General features: G+C 41.1%; 1 protein-coding gene and 1 pseudogene across 1 annotated transcript; both read left to right on the top strand.

Annotated features, from left to right (window-relative positions):
• Positions 1-810: 810 nt before the first annotated feature.
• Positions 811-1,787, top strand: Apcs (amyloid P component, serum). Its single transcript, NM_017170.3, has 2 exons — positions 811-938; positions 1,049-1,787. The coding sequence occupies exons 1-2, from the start codon at positions 872-874 to the stop codon at positions 1,666-1,668; spliced, it is 687 nt and encodes a 228-aa protein (NP_058866.2). The 5' UTR covers positions 811-871; the 3' UTR covers positions 1,669-1,787.
• Or10as1-ps1 (olfactory receptor family 10 subfamily AS member 1, pseudogene 1) lies at positions 16,003-16,747 on the top strand (annotated as a pseudogene).

The following is a 19,949-nucleotide window of genomic DNA, read 5'->3' as shown; positions in this document are numbered from 1 at the left end:
AGTGTGGGAATGAGTGCACACATCTGAGCACAATGCAACAATGCGTTCATCAGCAAAGATGCATCTTAATGCCCAAGGGCTCAAAGGAAAGAGCGGGAAACAGGAAGACGCTGACTTTCGGCAGGTGTGTATGTCACCAAAACCAATTAGTCACAATGAGAAATAAGAAAGTTTAAGATAAGAAAGCATCATGAGTCATAAAATAAAGGGTAGCTGAGTAATCGTTGTAGAAAACTAGTATGCTCAGGGCAAACAGGAAGTTTGTAGTTCAGCTGTCTCTATCCTCTTAGTTATGCCTGGATGTGTTACTCATTATTTGAGGAATCGAAATCAAAGAGACAAATAGATGTTTTAGGGTGCTTGGCAGAAGCTGGAACTCTAGAACGTCCTACACGGAAAAGGCCACTTTGCTTAACTTTAATAGGTATGTAATTGCCCTGTCCCCATATCCCCGTCTAGCAAAGCACAGAGTCATGAGAAAGAGACCCAGCTGCAAAACAGAACAACTCATGTGGCCAACCTGGCCTCTCGTTCCATCGGTAGGATCTTGAAGTTCTGCATCTCTTCTCTTCCCAGCAATGGAATCTGGGTCACAGGGATTAGAGCTCTAGCACTGGCTTGTGTCTAATGAATAACTGTCACTGATTTTCCAGCACAGGAGCTAATCATTTACTTTCCAATAACAGCTCTAAATATTGGCAGGACAAAAGAGGACCTGGGAATACCTCACATGGTGTTGCTTCTCTCCACCCTTCATTGTCATCAAAGGCACATACAAAACTTAAAATCTGAAGAGCATAGGGGGCCACCACACTTTCGTCCCATACCCAAGCAACAGCTGCTGCTGCTGCTGTCATACCCTGGACCAAGCATGGACAAGCTGCTGCTTTGGATGTCTGTCTTCACCAGCCTTCTTTCAGAAGCCTTTGCTCAGACAGGTAAGAAGTTTAGGCTACTGTCGGGGAGCATAAAATGAGAAAAGTTGAACCTGAGATATTGTTTCTCTGAATTTGTTGAAATGCATTCTCTTTCTTGCTTTATCTCACAGACCTCAATCAGAAGGTATTTGTGTTCCCCAGAGAATCTGAAACTGATTATGTGAAGCTGATCCCATGGCTAGAAAAACCGCTGCAGAATTTTACACTGTGTTTCCGAGCCTACAGTGACCTTTCCCGCTCTCAGAGTCTTTTCTCCTACAGTGTCAACAGCAGAGACAATGAGCTACTAATTTATAAAGACAAAGTTGGACAATATAGCCTATACATTGGAAATTCAAAAGTCACAGTCCGTGGTTTAGAAGAATTCCCTTCTCCAATACATTTCTGTACCAGCTGGGAGTCCTCCTCTGGTATTGCTGAATTTTGGGTCAATGGAAAGCCTTGGGTAAAAAAGGGTTTGCAGAAGGGATACACTGTGAAATCCTCACCCAGTATTGTCCTGGGACAGGAGCAGGATACGTATGGAGGAGGGTTTGATAAGACACAGTCCTTTGTGGGAGAGATTGCAGATTTGTACATGTGGGACAGTGTGCTGACCCCAGAGAACATTCATTCTGTGGACAGAGGTTTCCCACCCAATCCTAATATTTTGGATTGGCGGGCCCTGAATTATGAAATAAATGGTTATGTAGTCATCAAGCCCCGTATGTGGGACAACAAAAGCTCATGAAAATGAGATGATCAGTGTGTACGAGGTCAAGGTGGCAGAACTCACTCTATCTGGAGTTTTTTCTTCTTTATGAATGTCCTGTCTACATATCTGCCAAATAAAAATCCTATCAAATTCTACCTGCATTGTTTTGTTGCTTGATGTAATTTCAAATGCTTTCTCTTGGCTCTACTTCTTTTGATAATTGGTGTTTCAATATCTTGAAAAATCAAGTTATAAAGCAGGGGGAATTTAAGCAACTGAAATGCCAAAGCATTTCACAAGGAGGAAAGTGGCAACACTAATAAGCTACTGGTGATCAGTTTAATAATAGCTCAAAATATGTGTAAAATTGCAGTAGAAATCCTTCTGCTTACTTTTCAAAGTACAAGTCAATAAATGATGTTGCTCAAGGGACACAATGATAAAGATAAGTGACAGTTAAAAACTGGACAGCAAATGAAATTGAGAGATTAGAATAAAAATGAAAATTAAAAACATATAGAAACTGAGATCAATTTGTATGAAAACAAACATGTATGATGTCTCAAAAGCTCCAGTGGTGATCTAGAACACCTGGCTTTTGCAAGCCACTGAGATGTTATCACAGACAGATTCCATGTCTGAGGAACACGTAATATTGCTAACAGAAATGTCTTTACACTCCTCCCACACTTCCTTCCTCTCACAAGATACAGTTCAAATCTCAACAAGTGACTTTTGCCCTCTGTAAGTCACCTAGTCCTATGTCTCTGTGTACACTGAAGCTACAACTTAGCACAGCAAGAATCATACAGGCTACAGCACTCCAAAACAGCATCCAGATATTATTAATGGTAGTCGTTGATATGATTACAAAGAGAATAAAACACAGCACCTAGAACAAACTCTAAACACCAGGATAACCGTCCAAAAGAAGATGCAGTTTGGGCTGCATATGGACAAAAAAATACAGGTCTAGCTCAAAGATAATGGAGAGCAAGGCCCAGGAAGGGCACAATGAGAGCATCCAGAACAATAAACAAAGCAATTGTTTCTGAAATTAATTACTTAGGAAGCACAAAGAAGCAGGTACCAGATCAAAGCTGATGGAACAGTATAAGGGAGCAGTGAGCTCAGGTGAGAAGGGGCAGGAAGAGCACAGAGATATCTGCTATCTGAATATCAAGTGATTTTGGATGGAGATTTTAGAGATGTGGAAGTCATTTTCAACTTCCATCTTCTTTAAAACAACTTTTTCATAACGCCATATTCTGATTAAAACTTTCCCTTCCAAAAGAAAAAAAAAACTTTCCCTTTCACACACCTGCTTTCCTTCTCTTTAAACAACAAGGCAAAAAAAAAGGAATTTTAAAAAAGAAACAGCACAAGAAACACACACACAATTATAAAAATACAAAATTGGAAACTATACTATACAAGCAAACAGCAATAAGTTAAAAAAAAAAAGCCAACCAAAGCAATATAAGCCAAAAAACATCTCCAAAAAAAAAAATCATCATTAGGTTAGTTTGGTGTTGCCATCTACTGCTAGGTATGATGCCTACATATAAGTGAGGTTCATATGCCCAGTGAGACTCCATAGGAGAAAACTGTCAATTGGAGATAGCTGTTAGGACTGGAGAGATGGCTCAGCAGTTAAGAGCACCAACTGCTCTTCCAGAGGTCCTGAGTTCAAATCCCAGCAACCACATGGTGGCTCACAACCATCTGTAATGGGTTCCGATGCCCTCTTCCGGTGTGCCTGAAGATAGCTACAGTGTATTCATATACATGAAATAAATAAATCTTTAAAAAAAGAAGAAGACAGTGGAGATAGCTGTTTAGTTAGGGATAGGAACTCATGGGCACCTCCTCCTCTCCGTTCTTGTACCCCATTTGACTTGCACTCATGCAGGCTCTATGCACGCTACCACAGTATGTCTCTGCGAGTTCATATGTAGATCAATCCTGTTGTGTCTGGAAGGTCATTTCCTCCAATCCCAAAGGTTCCTAAGACCTTACCTTCTCCTCTTTTGCAAGAGTTTCCTGAGTCATGAGGGAAGGGATCTCATGAAAATATCCCATTTAAAATTAAATGTTACAAGAACAGCCTTTCTCTTCACATTGCCCAGGTGTGAGAGTCTGTATTGGTCCTGATCTACTGCAAGAGGAAGAGTCCCCAATGATGGCTAAATTGAATAATTATCTTGTAAGTTCAGGTTTGCTTTATGATAAGTTAATACTAGGAAATGTGTCTAGGGCTTCAGAGGTGGGGTCCATAGGTAAAAGTCCTACATAAGAGAGCAGGAAGACCTGAGTTCAGGTCCCCAGTACCCACATCTAAGGCCAGATGTGGCCATATAGACCTGTAACCTCAGAGGTGGGCCTAGTAGGAGAGACAAAGGTTGACTGGAACTCATTGATGAGAAGTTTCATCTGATAAAATGATGAGTTCCAGGTTAGGTTAGAAAACCTGCTTCACTTGCAACTCCATAAGAACAACAATGCCAACCAATCAGAGCTTCCAGGGACTAAAGCACTACTGAAAGGCTATACATGGACTGACTCTGAGCTCCAACTGCATATGTAGCAGAGAATAGCCTTGTTGGGGCACCTGTGGAAGGGGAAGTCCTTGATCCTGCCAAGGTTGGACCCCCAGTGCAGGGGAATATGGGGGGGCAGTAAGGGGAATGTATAGGGTGAATACCCGAATAGGGGAGGAGGAGGGGAGGGAATGGGGGCCTATGGACAGGAAACCGGGAAGGGGAATAACATCTGAAATGTAAGTAAAGAAATGTATCTAATAAAAAATTTAAAAAAAAAGAAAACCTGCTTCACAATACCACTAAAAGCAGGGATTAGACAAGGCTGCCTACTCTCTCCCTACATATTCAATATAGTATTCAAAGTTCTAGTCAGAGCAATCAGACAACAAAAGGAGGTCAAAGGGATACAAATTGGAAAGGAAGAAGTCAAAATATCACTATTTGCAAATGATATGATAGTATACTTAAGTGACCCCAAAATTTCCACCAGAGAAATCCCAAAACTAATAAACAACTTCAGCAAAGTGACTGGATATAAAATTAACTCAACGGTAATGGGGGGAGGATGGGGAGGGGGATACCCACAGAGAAGGGGAAGGGGAGGTGTTAGGGGGATGTTGGCCTGGAAACCAGGAAAGGGAACAACAATCGAAATGTAAATAAGAAATACCCAAGTTAATAAAGATGAAAAAAAAGAAATACCCAAGTTAATAAAGATGAAAAAATAATAAAAGCATCCTTCATTTGTGCAAAAATAAAAAATTAACTCAAACAAATCAGTAGCTTTCCTCTACTCAAAGGATAAACAGGCTGAGAAAGAAATTAGAGAAATGACATCCTTCACAATAGTCACAGATAATATAAAATACCTCAGTGTGACTCTAACCAAGCAATTGAAAGATCTGTATGACAAGAACTTCAAGCCTCTGAAGAAAGACATTGAAGAGGATCTCAGAAGATAGAAAGGTCTTCCATGCTCATGGACTGACAGGATTAACATTGTAAAAGTGGCCATCTTGCTGAAAGCAATCTACAGATTCAATGCAATCCCCATCAAAATTCCAACTCAATTCTTCATAGAGTTAGAAAGAGCAATTTGCAAATACATTTGGAATAACAAAAACCCAGGATAGTGAAAACTATCCTCAACAATAAGAGAACTTCTGGGGGAAATCACCATCCCTGACCTCCAGCTGTACGAGAGCAATAGTGATTAAAAACTGTAAGGTACAGAGACAGGCAGATAGATCAATCCAATAGAATTAAAGAACCAGAAATAAACCCACACACCTATGATCTTTGACAAAGGAGCTAAAACCATCCAATGGAAAAAAGACTGCATTTTCAACAAATCAACATGTGGAAGAATGCAAATGGATGCATTCTTATTGCCCTGTACAAACCTTAAGTCAAAGTGGATCAAGGACCTCCATATCAAACCAGATACACTCAAGAAGAAAAAATGGGGAATATCCTGGAACACATGGGCACAAGGAAAATTTCCTGAACAGAACATCAATGGCTTATGCTCTAAGATCAAGCAAGAATTGACAAATGGAACCTCATAAAATTGAAAAGCTTCTGTAAGGCAAAGGACACTGTCATTACAGCAAAATGGCAACCAACAGGTTGGGAAAAGATCTTTACCAATCCTACATCTGATAGAGGGCTAATATCCAATATATACAAAGAACTCAAGAACGTAGACTCCAGAGAATCAAATACCCCTATTAAAAATTGAGTAGAGAACTAAACAAAAAATTCTCAACTGAAGAATATTGAATGGCCAAGAAGCACCTAAAGAAATATTCAACATTCTTAGTCATCAGGAAAATGCAAATCAAAACAACCCTGAGATTCCACCCCACAACAGTCAGAATAGCTAAGATCAAAAACTCAGGTGACAGCAGATGTTGGCGAGGATATGGATAAAGAGGAATACTCTTCCACTGTTGATAGGATTGCAAACTTGTACATCCACCCTGGTAATCAGTCTGGAAGTTCCTCAGAAAATTGAACATAGTAAAACCTGAGGACCCAGCTATACCACTCCTGGGCATATACCCAAAAGATGTTCCAACATACAACAAGGACATATATTCTATTGTGTTCATAGCAGCCTTATTTATAATAGCTAGAAGCTGGAAAGAACCCAGTTGTCCCTCAACAGAGGAATGGATACAGAAAATGTGGTACATTTACACAATGGAGTACTACTCAGCTATTAAAAACAACAACTTCATGAAATTCTTAGGCAAATAGATGGAAATCGAAAATATCATTCTGAGTGAGGTAACCCAATCACAAAAAAAACACACATGGTATACACTCACTGATAAGTGGATATTAGCCCAAAAGCTTGGATTACCCAAGATACAATCCACAGACCACATGAAGTTCAAGAAGGATGACCAAAGTGCAGATGCTTCAGTTCTTCCTAGAAGGGGAAACAAAAATATTCATAGGAAGAGATATGGAGATAAAGTTTGGTGCAGAAAGTGAAGGAAAGGCCATCCAGAGACTGCTCCACCTGGGGATTCAGCCCATATACATATAGCCACCAAACCCAGAAAATATTGCTGATGCCAAGAAGTGCATGCTGACAGAAGCCTGATATAGCTATCTCCTGAGAGGTTCTAGCAAATCATGACAAATACAGAGGCAGATGCTCACAGCCAACCACTGAACTGAGAACGAGGTCCTCATTTAAGGAGTTAAAGAATTGAAGAAGCTGAAGGGTAAGTACAACAATACCAACCAATCAGAGCTCCTGGGGACTAAACCACCATCCAAAGAGTACAGATGAAGAGACCCATGGCTCCAGCTGCATATGTAGCAGAGGAAGGCCTTGTTGGGCACCAATGGAAGGAGAAGCCCTTGGTCCTGCCAAGGCTCGATGCCCCATTGTAGGGTAATGTCAGGGCAGAGAGGTGGGAAGGTGTTGGTGGGTGGGGGAACACCCTCATAGAAGAAGGGGAGGGGAGATGATATAAGGGGGTTATGGACAGGAAACCAGGAAAATCCTGGTTTAAAAATCCAATTAAAAAAGAAAAGAAAACCTGCTTCAAGGAGATATGACAGATAATGACAAAGCAGGACACTTGACATCTTTCCTTGCCTCCTCTCATGCACTCACAAATGCATGCACCCACACACATACAAGAATACACCTTCACATACTCTATGTACACATAGACACACAGAGAGAAATCTTCCCATAAACATTCACTAACAATGACTATCTAGAGTAATCAGTATTTCCACTAAGAGCATATGAACACATTGTTTGCCTTAGCATTGCATCTCCATAGTAGAGTGTTTTCGCTTAGCATTCCCTTTGCAAGTGACATAAAACAAATTTCAGAAATGAATCCCATATAGGCAAATAGTAGCAACCATTTGTTCAATATTTATTGAGCCACTATTCTATTCCAGGCACGATGCCAGCTACCGAAAATGTTATACTGGTGAAATAAACGTGCTATGTGCCTTTTTTGGAGTTTATATTTTAATAAGTCTATGTTGTCTAAATATGGGTTCCTCCTAACGACTCTCAGCCTGTGCTACAATCCATCCTCCATATCTTCATGTTTATCTTCAGGGCCATGCACTTCTCTTCCCCTCCAAAGTCCACCTAAGTTAGAGGAATCATTTATTCTCCTCTATTATTTGTATCTGTGTCTGTGCTAGAATCTAGGTGTTTCTACCCAGTTTCTTGTACTTGGAAACCCTCTGCCTCATAAAATGCCTCTTTTTTGGTAGAATCCAAGATAACTATACATCCGTTCTTTCTGCTATGTGGCCCATACTTTATTCAAGAGAAACACTCATGCATCCTTTTAGCCCTGTAAATTCTAGGAGTCCACAATGATCTTAATTCAGACAATACTTCCCTGTTTTTACTGTGGCCCTGGCCTTCTCAAGTTCTGTGAATCTGAATAGCAAAAAGCATGTGGCAGCTTTGTGTTTCCATGGGAACCCTCTCGCTAAGCCTGAAGTGAAAGAAACTGAAAGACCAACAACCATCTTCTCAAGAAACTTAAGTACATGACCCATGACTCCATCAAGTAACAACTCAAAGCAGAATCTCTCTTCAAACAAGGTCTTGCCTTTTCCTGAAGACCATCACACCTTGCTCTGGTTGAGGAACACAAGCATCACAGATTCTCAATCATCTCCTTTGTCAATTCTTAGATGCAGGATTGTGTATGCTATGCTGTTATTGTTACTATTATTTACAATGTTAATTGTTCATTTGAAGAAAAATTTTTACCTCTAAAAAGCAAAAAAAAAAAAAAGAAAGAAAAGAAAAGAAAAAGAAAAACCTACTAAGCACAAGCTTTCTTTTAAATTGTTTGTCCGGCTTGTCCAAGAAACTCTCAAAACGTTACAGGCCATTGCTATTGCCTTTGGTTGTCCTTGGAGCTAGAAGTCAAGTCCCTAGTGTTGAAGAAACCATGTACTTCAGACAGAGGGCCGAGAAGCCCCTGAGCTAGAACTGATATGAATGTCTCTTTTCTGAGGATTAGCTTTCATGGTAACAGAGATTCCATGCAAGCTTTCAAAGACAGGAAGCCACTGGCAGCTATGAATCAAAATAATCAGAATAACACAATAACACTAAACGTACAGTGGTGGTATGTATACCTTGGTAGTAACCAACAGCTCTCTAATTGACTTAAGACCACTTGCAACGAGAAGGAAACAATGCCTGGTACTAGTTCCTAGCACACTAGCTACGGCTAGCAAAGGAAAAGAACCTACAATCACAACTTTACTAACCAGTACAATCCCTTACTACAGTCTACATAGTAGTCTTTATAGCTACAGAAAACTGCAGTTCTCGCCCCACATTAAGAAAATTTATCTTTGCAACAGATGGAGGCTGAAGGTTAAAGATAACCACAACCAATCAAAATTCTGAGTTGTGGAGCCCAGTCCCCGTAGACACATCTATAACATCCACACCTAAACTCAGGAATCATTGTAGAAAAGGAGGCATAAAGAGTATAGGAGCCTTAGGTACAAGAAATTCGCTATGAGATTGTGCCTCCAAGGAATGTCGGTAACTACATCCATGAAGTCTCAACCTGGCTGCCTAAAAACTTGAGCTGAAACAGGAATGACAGACTTCTCATGGGTCCTCAACCATACACAAAGATCTACAGGCAACTGAGGAATACTGAGAGTGGAAGATACAGTCTTCCAAAGGGAAGAGCACACCAATTAGTTACTCAGTACCAAATGTTCAGCCATGAAAACATACATACAGACCAACCATGTTGAATTTATGTATTTAGGAGTGTGTGTGTGTGTGTGTGTGTGTGTGTGTGTGTGTGTGTGTGTGTGTGTGTGTGTGTAACAACAACTAAGGGACCATCAATTTTCAAAAAGAATAAGGAAGGGTATATGAGAGGGTTTTGAGAGAAGAAAGGGGAAAGCAAAATGATGCTATGATATTATATTCTCAAAATAGTTTTCAAAAAGAAAGGTCAGTTCCATGGAAGTGTATTTAAGAATAGAATAACTGAAAGTTGAAGAATTGAGCGTTCTTCTCAAGTGCAGTTGAAACACCAAAAAGTCACTGTGATGACTTGAGTAATTTGGAACCAATAAGGAATATAGAAATATTGGAAGGTCACAATAATCTAAACAATTGATTGCCTACTCATTCCAAAATTGCCTGACATTTTAACATTCCCATTGCTTATCATTAAAACTGTCAGCTTAGGAAACAAGCAAAACACTGTCGTGTAATGATGGGCATACTAGCCATCTCTCCTAAAACTTTTGAGTCTCTTCGTTGTACGAGTAAGGATCTGATTTTTATGTGGCTACAAAAAGAACAGGTAAAAGCATTTTCCGGGCTCCAGGACTGATGTTTTTACCGGAGTAGTCCATAATGAATTTCTAGAGGAGAAACCTTGAATTTAGTTCTCTGTGGTTTCATAGGGAAATGGTGTGGGAATGCCTGCAACCACATCCATGTCTCTTTGACTTAAAATATGCCCTAGCCAGAACTGAGTTGGAATGGGTATGTAAAGAGTATTTCGTGAACATTAGGGAAAACCAACGGTAGTCACATTTGGAAAACATAGAAGCTTTTTAAAGTATCTGCTGTACTCTCTGTTGTTGGAAAGAATGCTTTTATAAGACCACTCGAAGAACAAGAACAGGAAATTATTTTAAACTCACTCTTAGTCTTTTCCAGGACATGGCTACATGTATGACAACATTATACAGTAACCTAGATTTATAGGCCAGGACCTGAGGAGATGACTCAGTTGGCAAAAATGCTTGCTGCTCAAACTTGAGGAGCTGGGCTTGGGTTCCCAGGACCCATATAGAAACTGAGCACGATAAACAAAGAATTCACAGCTGAGGAATGCCGAATGGCTGAGAAACACCTAAAGAAATGTTCAACATCTTTAGTCATAAGGGAAATGCAAATCAAAACAACCCTGAGATTTCACCTCACACCAGTGAGAATGGCTAAGATCAAAAACTCAGGTGACAGCAGATGCTGGCGAGGATGTGGAGAAAGAGGAACACTCCTCCATTGTTGGTGGGATTGCAGACTGGTAAAACCATTCTGGAAATCAGTCTGGAGGTTCCTCAGAAAATTGGACATTGAACTGCCTGAGGATCCAGCTATACCTCTCTTGGGCATATACCCAAAAGATGCCTCAACATATAAAAGAGACACGTGCTCCACTATGTTCATTGCAGCCTTATTTATAATAGCCAGAAACTGGAAAGAACCCAGATGCCCTTCAACAGAGGAATGGATACAGAAAATGTGGTACATCTACACAATGGAATATTACTCAGCTATCAAAAACAACGAGTTTATGAAATTCGTAGGCAAATGGTTGGAACTGGAAAATATCATCCTGAGTGAGGTAACCCAATCACAGAAAAACACACATGGTATGCACTCATTGATAAGTGGCTATTACCCCAAATGCTTGAATTACCCTAGATCCCTAGAACAAACGAAACTCAAGACGGATGATCAAAATGTGAATGCTTCACTCCTTCTTTAAATGAGGAAAAAGAATGCCCTTGGCAGGGAAGGGAGAGGCAAAGATTAAAACAGAGACTGAAGGAACACCCATTCAGAGCCTGCCCCACATGTGGCCCATACATATACAGCCACCCAATTAGACAAGATGGATGAAGCAAAGAAGTGCAGACCGACAGGAGCCGGATGTAGATCGCTCCTGAGAGACACAGCCAGAATACAACAAATACAGAGGCGAATGCCAGCAGCAAACCACTGAACTGAGAATAGGTCCCCCGTTGAAGGAATCAGAGAAAGAACTGGAAGAGCTTGAAGGGGCTCGAGACCCCAAAAGTACAACAATGTCAAGCAACCAGAGCTTCCAGGGACTAAGCCACTACCTAAAGACTATACATGGACTGACCCTGGACTCTGACCCCATAGGTAGCAATGAATATCCTAGTAAGAGCACCAGTGGAAGGGGAAGCCCTTGGTCCTGCTAAGACTGAACCCCCAGTGAACTAGTCTATGGGGGGAGGGCGGCAATGGGGGGAGGGTTGGGAGGGGAACACCCATAAGGAAGGGGAGGGGGGAGGGGGATGTTTGCCCGGAAACCGGGAAAGGGAATAACACTTGAAATGTATATAAGAAATACTCAAGTTAATAAAAAAAAAAAAAAAGAAAGAAAGAAACTGAGCACGACAGCATTTGATTGTAATTCCAGCAGTAGGAAGATAGATCCCTCTAGCTACACAGTTTAGACAAATCACCAAGCTCTGGATGTAATTTAAAAACCTATCTAAAAGTTTATGGTAGAGGGCAATTGAAGAAACCTCTCATCAACCTCTGGTCTTCACACACACACACACACACACACACACACACACACACACACACACATATATACACACACACATACACACACATACACACACATATATATATGTACACAAACACATGTAGACATACTTACACACTTGTACATAAAAATGTTTTAAAATAAAAATAAATAAAATACCAAAACAAATGAGTTTGGATTCCAGGGTTGCTATTTACGTTTTGTCTATGGCCATCCTTTCTCAGATCAGCATGAGAAGTTCCAAGAGGCACCCCATGCAGAGGTGGTTAAGGTGCCTGTGGGCAGTAGCATATAGCCACAAGATCCAAAAGGAAAGTACATCCTATTTTATCAGTACCTACTTATACCACACATCCTCAGAATGAGAGCCAAGGGCCAATGTAAAGCCCTGCACTCATTGCTCCAGGAGCTGCAGCAACTTATCCAAATTGTTCTAATAGGCTCGAGCTGTATATGTAGCAGAGGATGGCCTTGTTGGACACTAATGGGAGGGGAAGCCCTTGGTCCTGCCAAGGCTGGACACCTGCTCCCCAGTATAGGGGAATATCATGGCAGGGAGGTAGGAAGGGGTGGGTGGGTGGTGAGGGGGAATACCCTCATAGAAGAAGGGGAGAGGGGGATGGGGCTTATGGACAGGAAACCTGGAAAGGGAATAACATGTAAATGAAAAATCCAATAAAAAAAAATAAAAGAACTCTTGCTAGGACTAGATGTGGAGATGCATGAAAGACCTCCTGGATACATGTTGTGACATGGTGCATGTCCTCAGTGTTCCAATGGTGGCAATGAGGAGAATGCCTCCCTGAAACCTAAAATTGCTCGCTTTAACTTCTTGTTATGTTGGCCCATGTTGCCTCTGCTATTATCACCATCTGGATCCTATGGCTCTTCACAACTTCTCACAAATGCCTTTACCAGCACTGTGTGGTGATGTAAGTAACCTGCTAAATGTCATCATGCTGACCTGGTGACTAACAAGGCTGGGCCTTGAAAGGTACCAGAATTCTGTTTCTTGTTTTAACAAAAATGGCGGTCAGATGTCCTAGCATGGCAGCAATCTTTCAGAAATGAACCACAATTGTTTGATAATCTCTAAAATGAGAAAAGAACAGAGTCATATCCCCTAAATAGGGCAGGGTAGAGGCTTTGAGATCTAAGAAAGCTTCTGTACAAACACAGACCATCCTTCTCTTGTGTATTTTAATGAGTCATTATCATCTGCTTCTTGTGAAGTCAGCCCTGGCTCCTTAGACCTGTTTTATGTAGAAAGCAGAGAGGATGGAAAAGCAAGGAAAGGGAGAGAGGTGAACATCACTATCTTTCTTTTAATTTCACTATTCTTTCACACACAAAACTTAATTACGAAGACTTAATCTGGTTTGAATATTTTAATTTTTAAAAAAGCAGACTCTGTTTCTAGGCACCACTTTGGTTTATAAAGATTGAAATGTTTTGGAAGATCCATAATGCAAAACTATCTTCCCTTTTTTCAAATGGTATTTCCTTTTTCACCCTCAAATTACACTTCCCCCTCCGCTCTCTTTTCCTTCCGTCTCTGGAAGGAACATTGGCTTCATGGCTAAGATTTTGATGTATGAGCACATTTCAGTGTTCTCACTCTCCCACAGGGTTTTTATCCTTCTGGAATGTATAAATCATTTTGAAAGCTCCTTTCTGTGCTATATTGTGCTTTTGAGATTATCCACTGGTGTGTTCCTTACACAGAAACACCCGCAGGCTCAGCCACAGACAGGGCCTGGTCTTGGGTGGTAGAAGAACAGCAGCTACTGTGCACAGCTGCACTCGCTCTGGCTGGGTGGACTCACATAGCAGTCACTGGGAGTGGGAGAGCCCTGTTAAGATAGTCATTATGTTCACGTTCGCTGACAGGCACTCCGACCACTAAGACTCAACCAGCCAACCTCGAGGAATGGAACCAACCCATGCCTTTAACTCTGGGCCCTTTCTGACCTCTTCTCCTTCCCAAAGAGAGACTCTGGTGCTCTTTGATTCCCTGTATCTTATTTTCAGGCCTCTAAGAAGACCGGAGAGAGCTAAATGATTCACCCCAACATCCTATACTCCCTTTCTCTTCTCCATCACCTTCCCCCACTTGATTCTGGGACAATAGGAAGTGCCCTGTATTTACCATCTGAGCTACACGCTCCTTCATGCTCGCTTTGAATTGAGAACTCATGACAGACAGGTTGACAGTGAGACACGTTGTAATGAAAGACTCTAAAATCTCCCAAATATAGAACAAAATAAACACAGAGCATATGCTGTGAAAGTGCATACGAAAGCCAGGGCTGCCATGAGAGTCCTCTTTCAATGCAAATCAATTAATTCATTTGTAAGTGACACACACACCTCTACCTGAGGTATGTGGCTCCTTGTTTTCAAAGATGGAGTCTTTTCTGAAACACGGGGATTCCCAGATTGCATTTCCCAGACTCCCAGAAATCTATATCACTTCCTAGATTCCTAGTAATAGTTACCTAAATATGGTGCCAGCTAATGTTTTCTTGCCCTTTAAGTAAAATCATCTGAAACAACCACTTGATATATGGTAGCAATCTCAGAGTCCCCCACCTAATTTTTTTACAAAATATTATGTGTGGTGCAAGAGAGAAAGCTGGACAGCAGAAGGCTTTGGGTTTCTTTTCTACCTTCTTCTGAATTTCACTCTGCCTATTTGATGCCCTTTTCTTGTACCAAGCCATCATCAATTCTCTCTACTTTCAAAATGGCTCGAAGTGATGGCCACACTCATAACAGCATTAAATGGAGGCTCCAGGCCTTCTCCAAAAAAAAAAAATGTTGGTTTGCCTCCCACCCTTGGCTTTATTGAAGGTCTAATATTCTGTTGCCATTACTGGGCCTCGCTTCTCTTCCCAGTATGTTCCCTTCTCTCCCTAGTTACTTGTCCTGAAACCCTTTAAGTCCCTGTGGACACTTTTACAGTAGAGTGATATTTGCCTGTGATTCGTCTCACGGAAACCAATCTGGCTAGCAGTAGAAATACAACATTTGCACTCCTACTGTGTTCCTGAAGTTCAGCTCTCCCACAGGCTAATTCTGTTCTCAAAACAATGCTACTAGGAGTTTCTTTTGAGCAAGGCTACCGGCCCGTGAGTCTAAGTCAGCCTCAGGTCATTGTCCCACCTCTTCAAATTTTCCCTAGGACAAAAATAAGGCAAATCTATGGTGGGGAGAGACCAGACTTCTGTGGCCTTCGTACAGGAAAATGAAAGGCCATCCACCCATGCACTGTGCAACACTATATGTCCCTCAGAATACTTTGAAAAGATATGCAGCAGCCTCACGTTGTGGTACTTTGGAGACCAGGGAAAAAGGAAGACTAAGGAAAGAGCAAGACTGATAGGGATGGCATGACGTAGGTGACCATGTGAACCAATGGGTTCTCATTAGAGCCACAAAGATGCTGATCCTCTTCCTTCTTTTCTCTTCTCCATTTCTTTCTCTTGTCTCTCCCTTCTCCCCAACCTTCCTCTCCCTTCCTCTCTCCCTTCCCCTTCCTCTTCCCCTTTCCCTTCTTACCCTTCCTCTTACCCTCACCCTTACCCTTCCTCCTCCTCCTCCTCCTCCTCCTCCTCCTCCTCCTCTTCTTCTTCTTCTTCTTCTTCTTCTTCTTCTTCTTCTTCTCACCACTCCTCTCCCTCTCTTCCCTAAACCCATTTCTCAAACTCTATCCTAGAATCCCTGTTATGATGAAAATATCTCTGTGTTGACATCTCATGTTGCTTTCAGACATATCAACTGAAGAACGACAAAGAACAAACCTGTGAACCATGTGAAACACGGTCTGCTCACATCCTGCCAGAGGTGACAGAGGCTTTCATGCTGTTTTCCTGAAACTTTCCAGGCTTCCCTAGAGATGTTTTGTCATCCTGTACAGTTGACCTCCACTGACAGTGCTATGCTATCATTGTGACTTTATTTCTGACCATCACTTCCATAGCTCCAGGTACCTGTGAACATTCTGGCTAGGTCAGAGCCCAGGTGGTTCTTCAGCAGATGCCCACTGGCCTTGTATCCCAGAATCAGTCTACAAGGCTCTGCTATACAAGCATTCCTCTTCATTACTTTAGCTGTCACCAACTGCTTCTTCACAGAGATGGTATGATTGCTACATGCTTGCCTACAAACCCATGAGAGGCAGTCATCACGAAGATTAGCAGACATGCTGCTTAAAAAAAAATGAAGCTTTGCAATTATCCTGATTATGGCATCTATCCAGGTGATACCTTTATTTTCCTTACCATTTCATCATATGGTGGCCACTCATCATTTTGTGTGCAACATATTCCCTGTCAAGAAACACTCCTGTATTGATCCTACTGTTGATAGGAAAATGATTTTGTTGTCAGTTTGCTTACTACATGATCCTTATAGATCATCAACTTCTATGCTCTCATTATTGCTCCTGTCTCAAAGATTGCCCAGCTAAGAGCTGAATGAAAAGCCTTTGTCACCAGTCCCTCACCACTTACTCTAAGTATTGGTAATTATGACTGTGCTTCTATTGCCTACCTCAATCCTGAGTCAGATAATGCAGTAGAACAAGACCTCCTTCCCCAAGTCACCTACACTTTCCACACTCCTATACTTAACTATACTGTTTAGAGGTCAAGATACAGAATAGTCAACTGTGCTATAGGTAGAAATCTGGACAGACTTCTCAGTTAACCTATTCTAAGAAGACAGAACTCATGTTTTTATTGCATTCATCGTAAACAACCTCATAATTCTAATGTGCGAATTCTGTTCTGTGTGTTCTGAATTGTGTTTCTCCATTTAAAAATCTTACTTTTGTTTCCACACATTTCAAAGCTTTTCCCAATCATTTTCAAATGAATACTTAATGTATTAGAGAGAATGGGCATGATTAAAAAAAAAACCACACTTCCGTTTTCAGAGATGGAGTAAGGGACATATTTGTTAAAAATTCATACGTGTTTACAATATACCTTAAGCATATTCATCTCCTTATCCCTCCATCCATGCCTTCCCAGTCTCCCTCCACCCCCAACATATCTACATCTCCCTCCTAACTTCCTATCCTTTTGTAAGTCTTCCAAGTCTGATGAGAGCTTCCCATACAGTTTTGTGAATGGGATCATCCACTGGGGCATTGATAACCTACATGACCTCATACCTTCACACACACCAATCTTCATCCTCATCCAGAAGAGAGGCATCAGAAGCTCCTCCATGATCACTTTTTAATCCTCTTTATCGTGTGAAGGTCTGAGTTCATGTATGTAACAGCAATGTCATGTTCAAAGGCCATTCGTTTACAGCATTCCCCACACTGCAGCTCTGACACTTGTCCCAACCTCCTCTCCTGTAATGTGCCCTGAGTGAGGCAATGGGTGATATAAGTGTTTCATCTGTGACTGAGCACTCACACTTGCCTTTTCTCAGATATCTGAAGTTATGAGTCTCTGCACTGACCACTACCCATCCCACTATAATAAGAAGCTTTTCTGACTGAGACTCAGAGCAGCACGAATCTATGAATATAAACATAAATATGTAGAGGAGAGTTTGACACAGGGCCATTTACAAAAATAACATCAGTAGGCACTCCCCCTAGAGCCTATGGCCTCCCTGACCATGTGTTTCTGGCCGTGCTTTAAATAACTTACATTTTTTCCATAAAGTATCTTCACACACTTGTAGATGTAGTTAAGTCATTCGTATTCCTTCTTTCCCTACTGCTTACCCCATCCCACCTAAACCTTTTGTCCCAGTATTTCCACTCTTGCGCTTTCATATCAGAGACTCAGTAATAAAAAACAGCATAGTACTGTCACAAAAAGAGATGTACACATCAGTGAAATAGAGCAGCAGATCCAGATATAAGACTGCAGCTATAGTTCCAACTCAAGCCTCAAGAGACAAACTCCACACGCTCTCTCTCTCATACGTGGGTGTGAGCTTCTAATTTTGTATTTGTGTGTTTGACCTAGAGTACATGTGAAAGTAAGGAAATAGGTACATTGAAGAAGAAGGAGTAGTAAATTATAGGTGAGATGAAAGCATAAAGGGGAACTACTTAAAATCATTTAGAATTAATTGTTTGGATCTGGGGATATGGCCACATTGGTAAAGCATTTGCGAGGCAAGAACAAAGACCTGAGTTCAGATCCTCAGAACCCGTTTAAGGCCATGGTAGCATACATCTATAATCCCAGTGTTCTTACAGCAACATGAGAGGAGGAGGCAGGAGAATCCCTGAAGATGACAGGGCAGCAGCAGCTAGTTTGGTTTACACACTAGCAACAAAGGACCCTGTTTCAAGCAACATAGAAGGTAAACACCAACATACAAACTTATGCTATGACCTCCATATGTGCACCATAGTATACACATGCAAGTGTGCACACATGCAGATGCACACACGCACACACGCACACACACACACACACACACACACACACACTCACCGAAAGAGAAAGAGATTAAAACATGATTGTTTTATCAACAAAAATTACTTTCACAATACAATGCACAGAAGGTAGAAATGGGCAGCTGGATGAGAAAAGTTACTAGTGAAGGAGTCCCCCAAAAGAAAATTCTGCCAGACTCCTGAATGGAAAGTGATAGCTATGTATTTTTTAAAAACTAAAGCACATTAGTCAAAATATACTGGCCTAGCAATTGAAAATATAGTCTTTATTATTCAATTTATACTATAGTCTTTCCTTCCATTATATATGGTCTTCACTATACTACGCATGGTCATAGATCATGCATAATTCTCACCTTGCTAATGTAGGTGTGCTGATCCAATTCTCTGTGGTTTCTGGCTCTTTCCATGAAACTAGCTCCTCTCTAATTGCTATGATGAGAAAATGAGTTGGTCAAAAAGATTTATGCACTGTTTGGAGGACGAACCATAAAAATATTCTTCATTTCCACGTACCATGACAACTGCTAGATAATGCCATAGAGGAGAAAGATAGAAAAATGAGGAGAAAAAATAGGACAGCAGCCAGAAGCCATTCAGAGACATTGGTTTTCCAATCATTTAAGTCACAAAATAATGTATAGGGAAAACGTCTTAACATATGCAGCTCCTTTAAAAGAAATAATTTGCATGAGTCTCTTTTGTATTGCTATGACAGAATAGCACTTACTGTTGTTTATTTAAAAAAAAAAGAGCTCATGGTCCTGGAGACTGAGAAGTCCAGGAATTGGTATCAGTACCTGACGAGGACCTTCATGTTGTATCATCACACATGGGAAAAAAGAGAGGGGGGCATAGGAACATTACTACAAGAAGGGACTAAAGTAATCAGGCCTCAATTTCCAATATTACATTAAGCATTAAGTTTCCAACTTGAGGACCCAGAGGCCCTAAGCTGGATCTGATCTGAAAGTCTCCTCCCTGAAGACTAGCTTTTATGTTTCCAGAAGATGCCAGGCACACCTTCGAGTGATGAAAGCAGTAAACAATCTTATCTAGCTATGATGCCTGTCGACTAGAAAAGCCAGCATGGCATGGTAACCCTGAGTGTGCAATATGGCACACATGCCTTGGTGGCCACCAAAATCTCTCTAACTAGACTTAAGAACCATTGTCAACAAGAAAAAAATCATGAATGATACAGAAAACCCAGCCAGTCTAGCGCTAGTGAAGTCATGGATCTTGGAGAACCTAAAATTGCCCCTTTACTAACCCAGTATAATCTGTAACTACAGTCTAAATATTTGTCCTTATAGCCACAGGTAAATGTAATTTTCTCTCCATATCAAGGAACTTCTCTTTGCAGCACAGATCATCACAGGAAACCACAAATGATCAAAACGTGGAGTTGTAGATTCCGGCCCAACTGAAACATCTACATCACAATTCCTACACCTAAGGCATAGTGAGATAGAT

The sequence above is a fragment of the Rattus norvegicus genome, chromosome 13 (genome assembly GCF_036323735.1).
Source record: "Rattus norvegicus strain BN/NHsdMcwi chromosome 13, GRCr8, whole genome shotgun sequence".
NCBI classification, from domain to species: domain Eukaryota; kingdom Metazoa; phylum Chordata; class Mammalia; order Rodentia; family Muridae; genus Rattus; species Rattus norvegicus.
The sequence above is the reverse complement of the archived record's forward strand: the minus strand, read 5'-3'. Positions and strand labels throughout refer to the sequence as shown.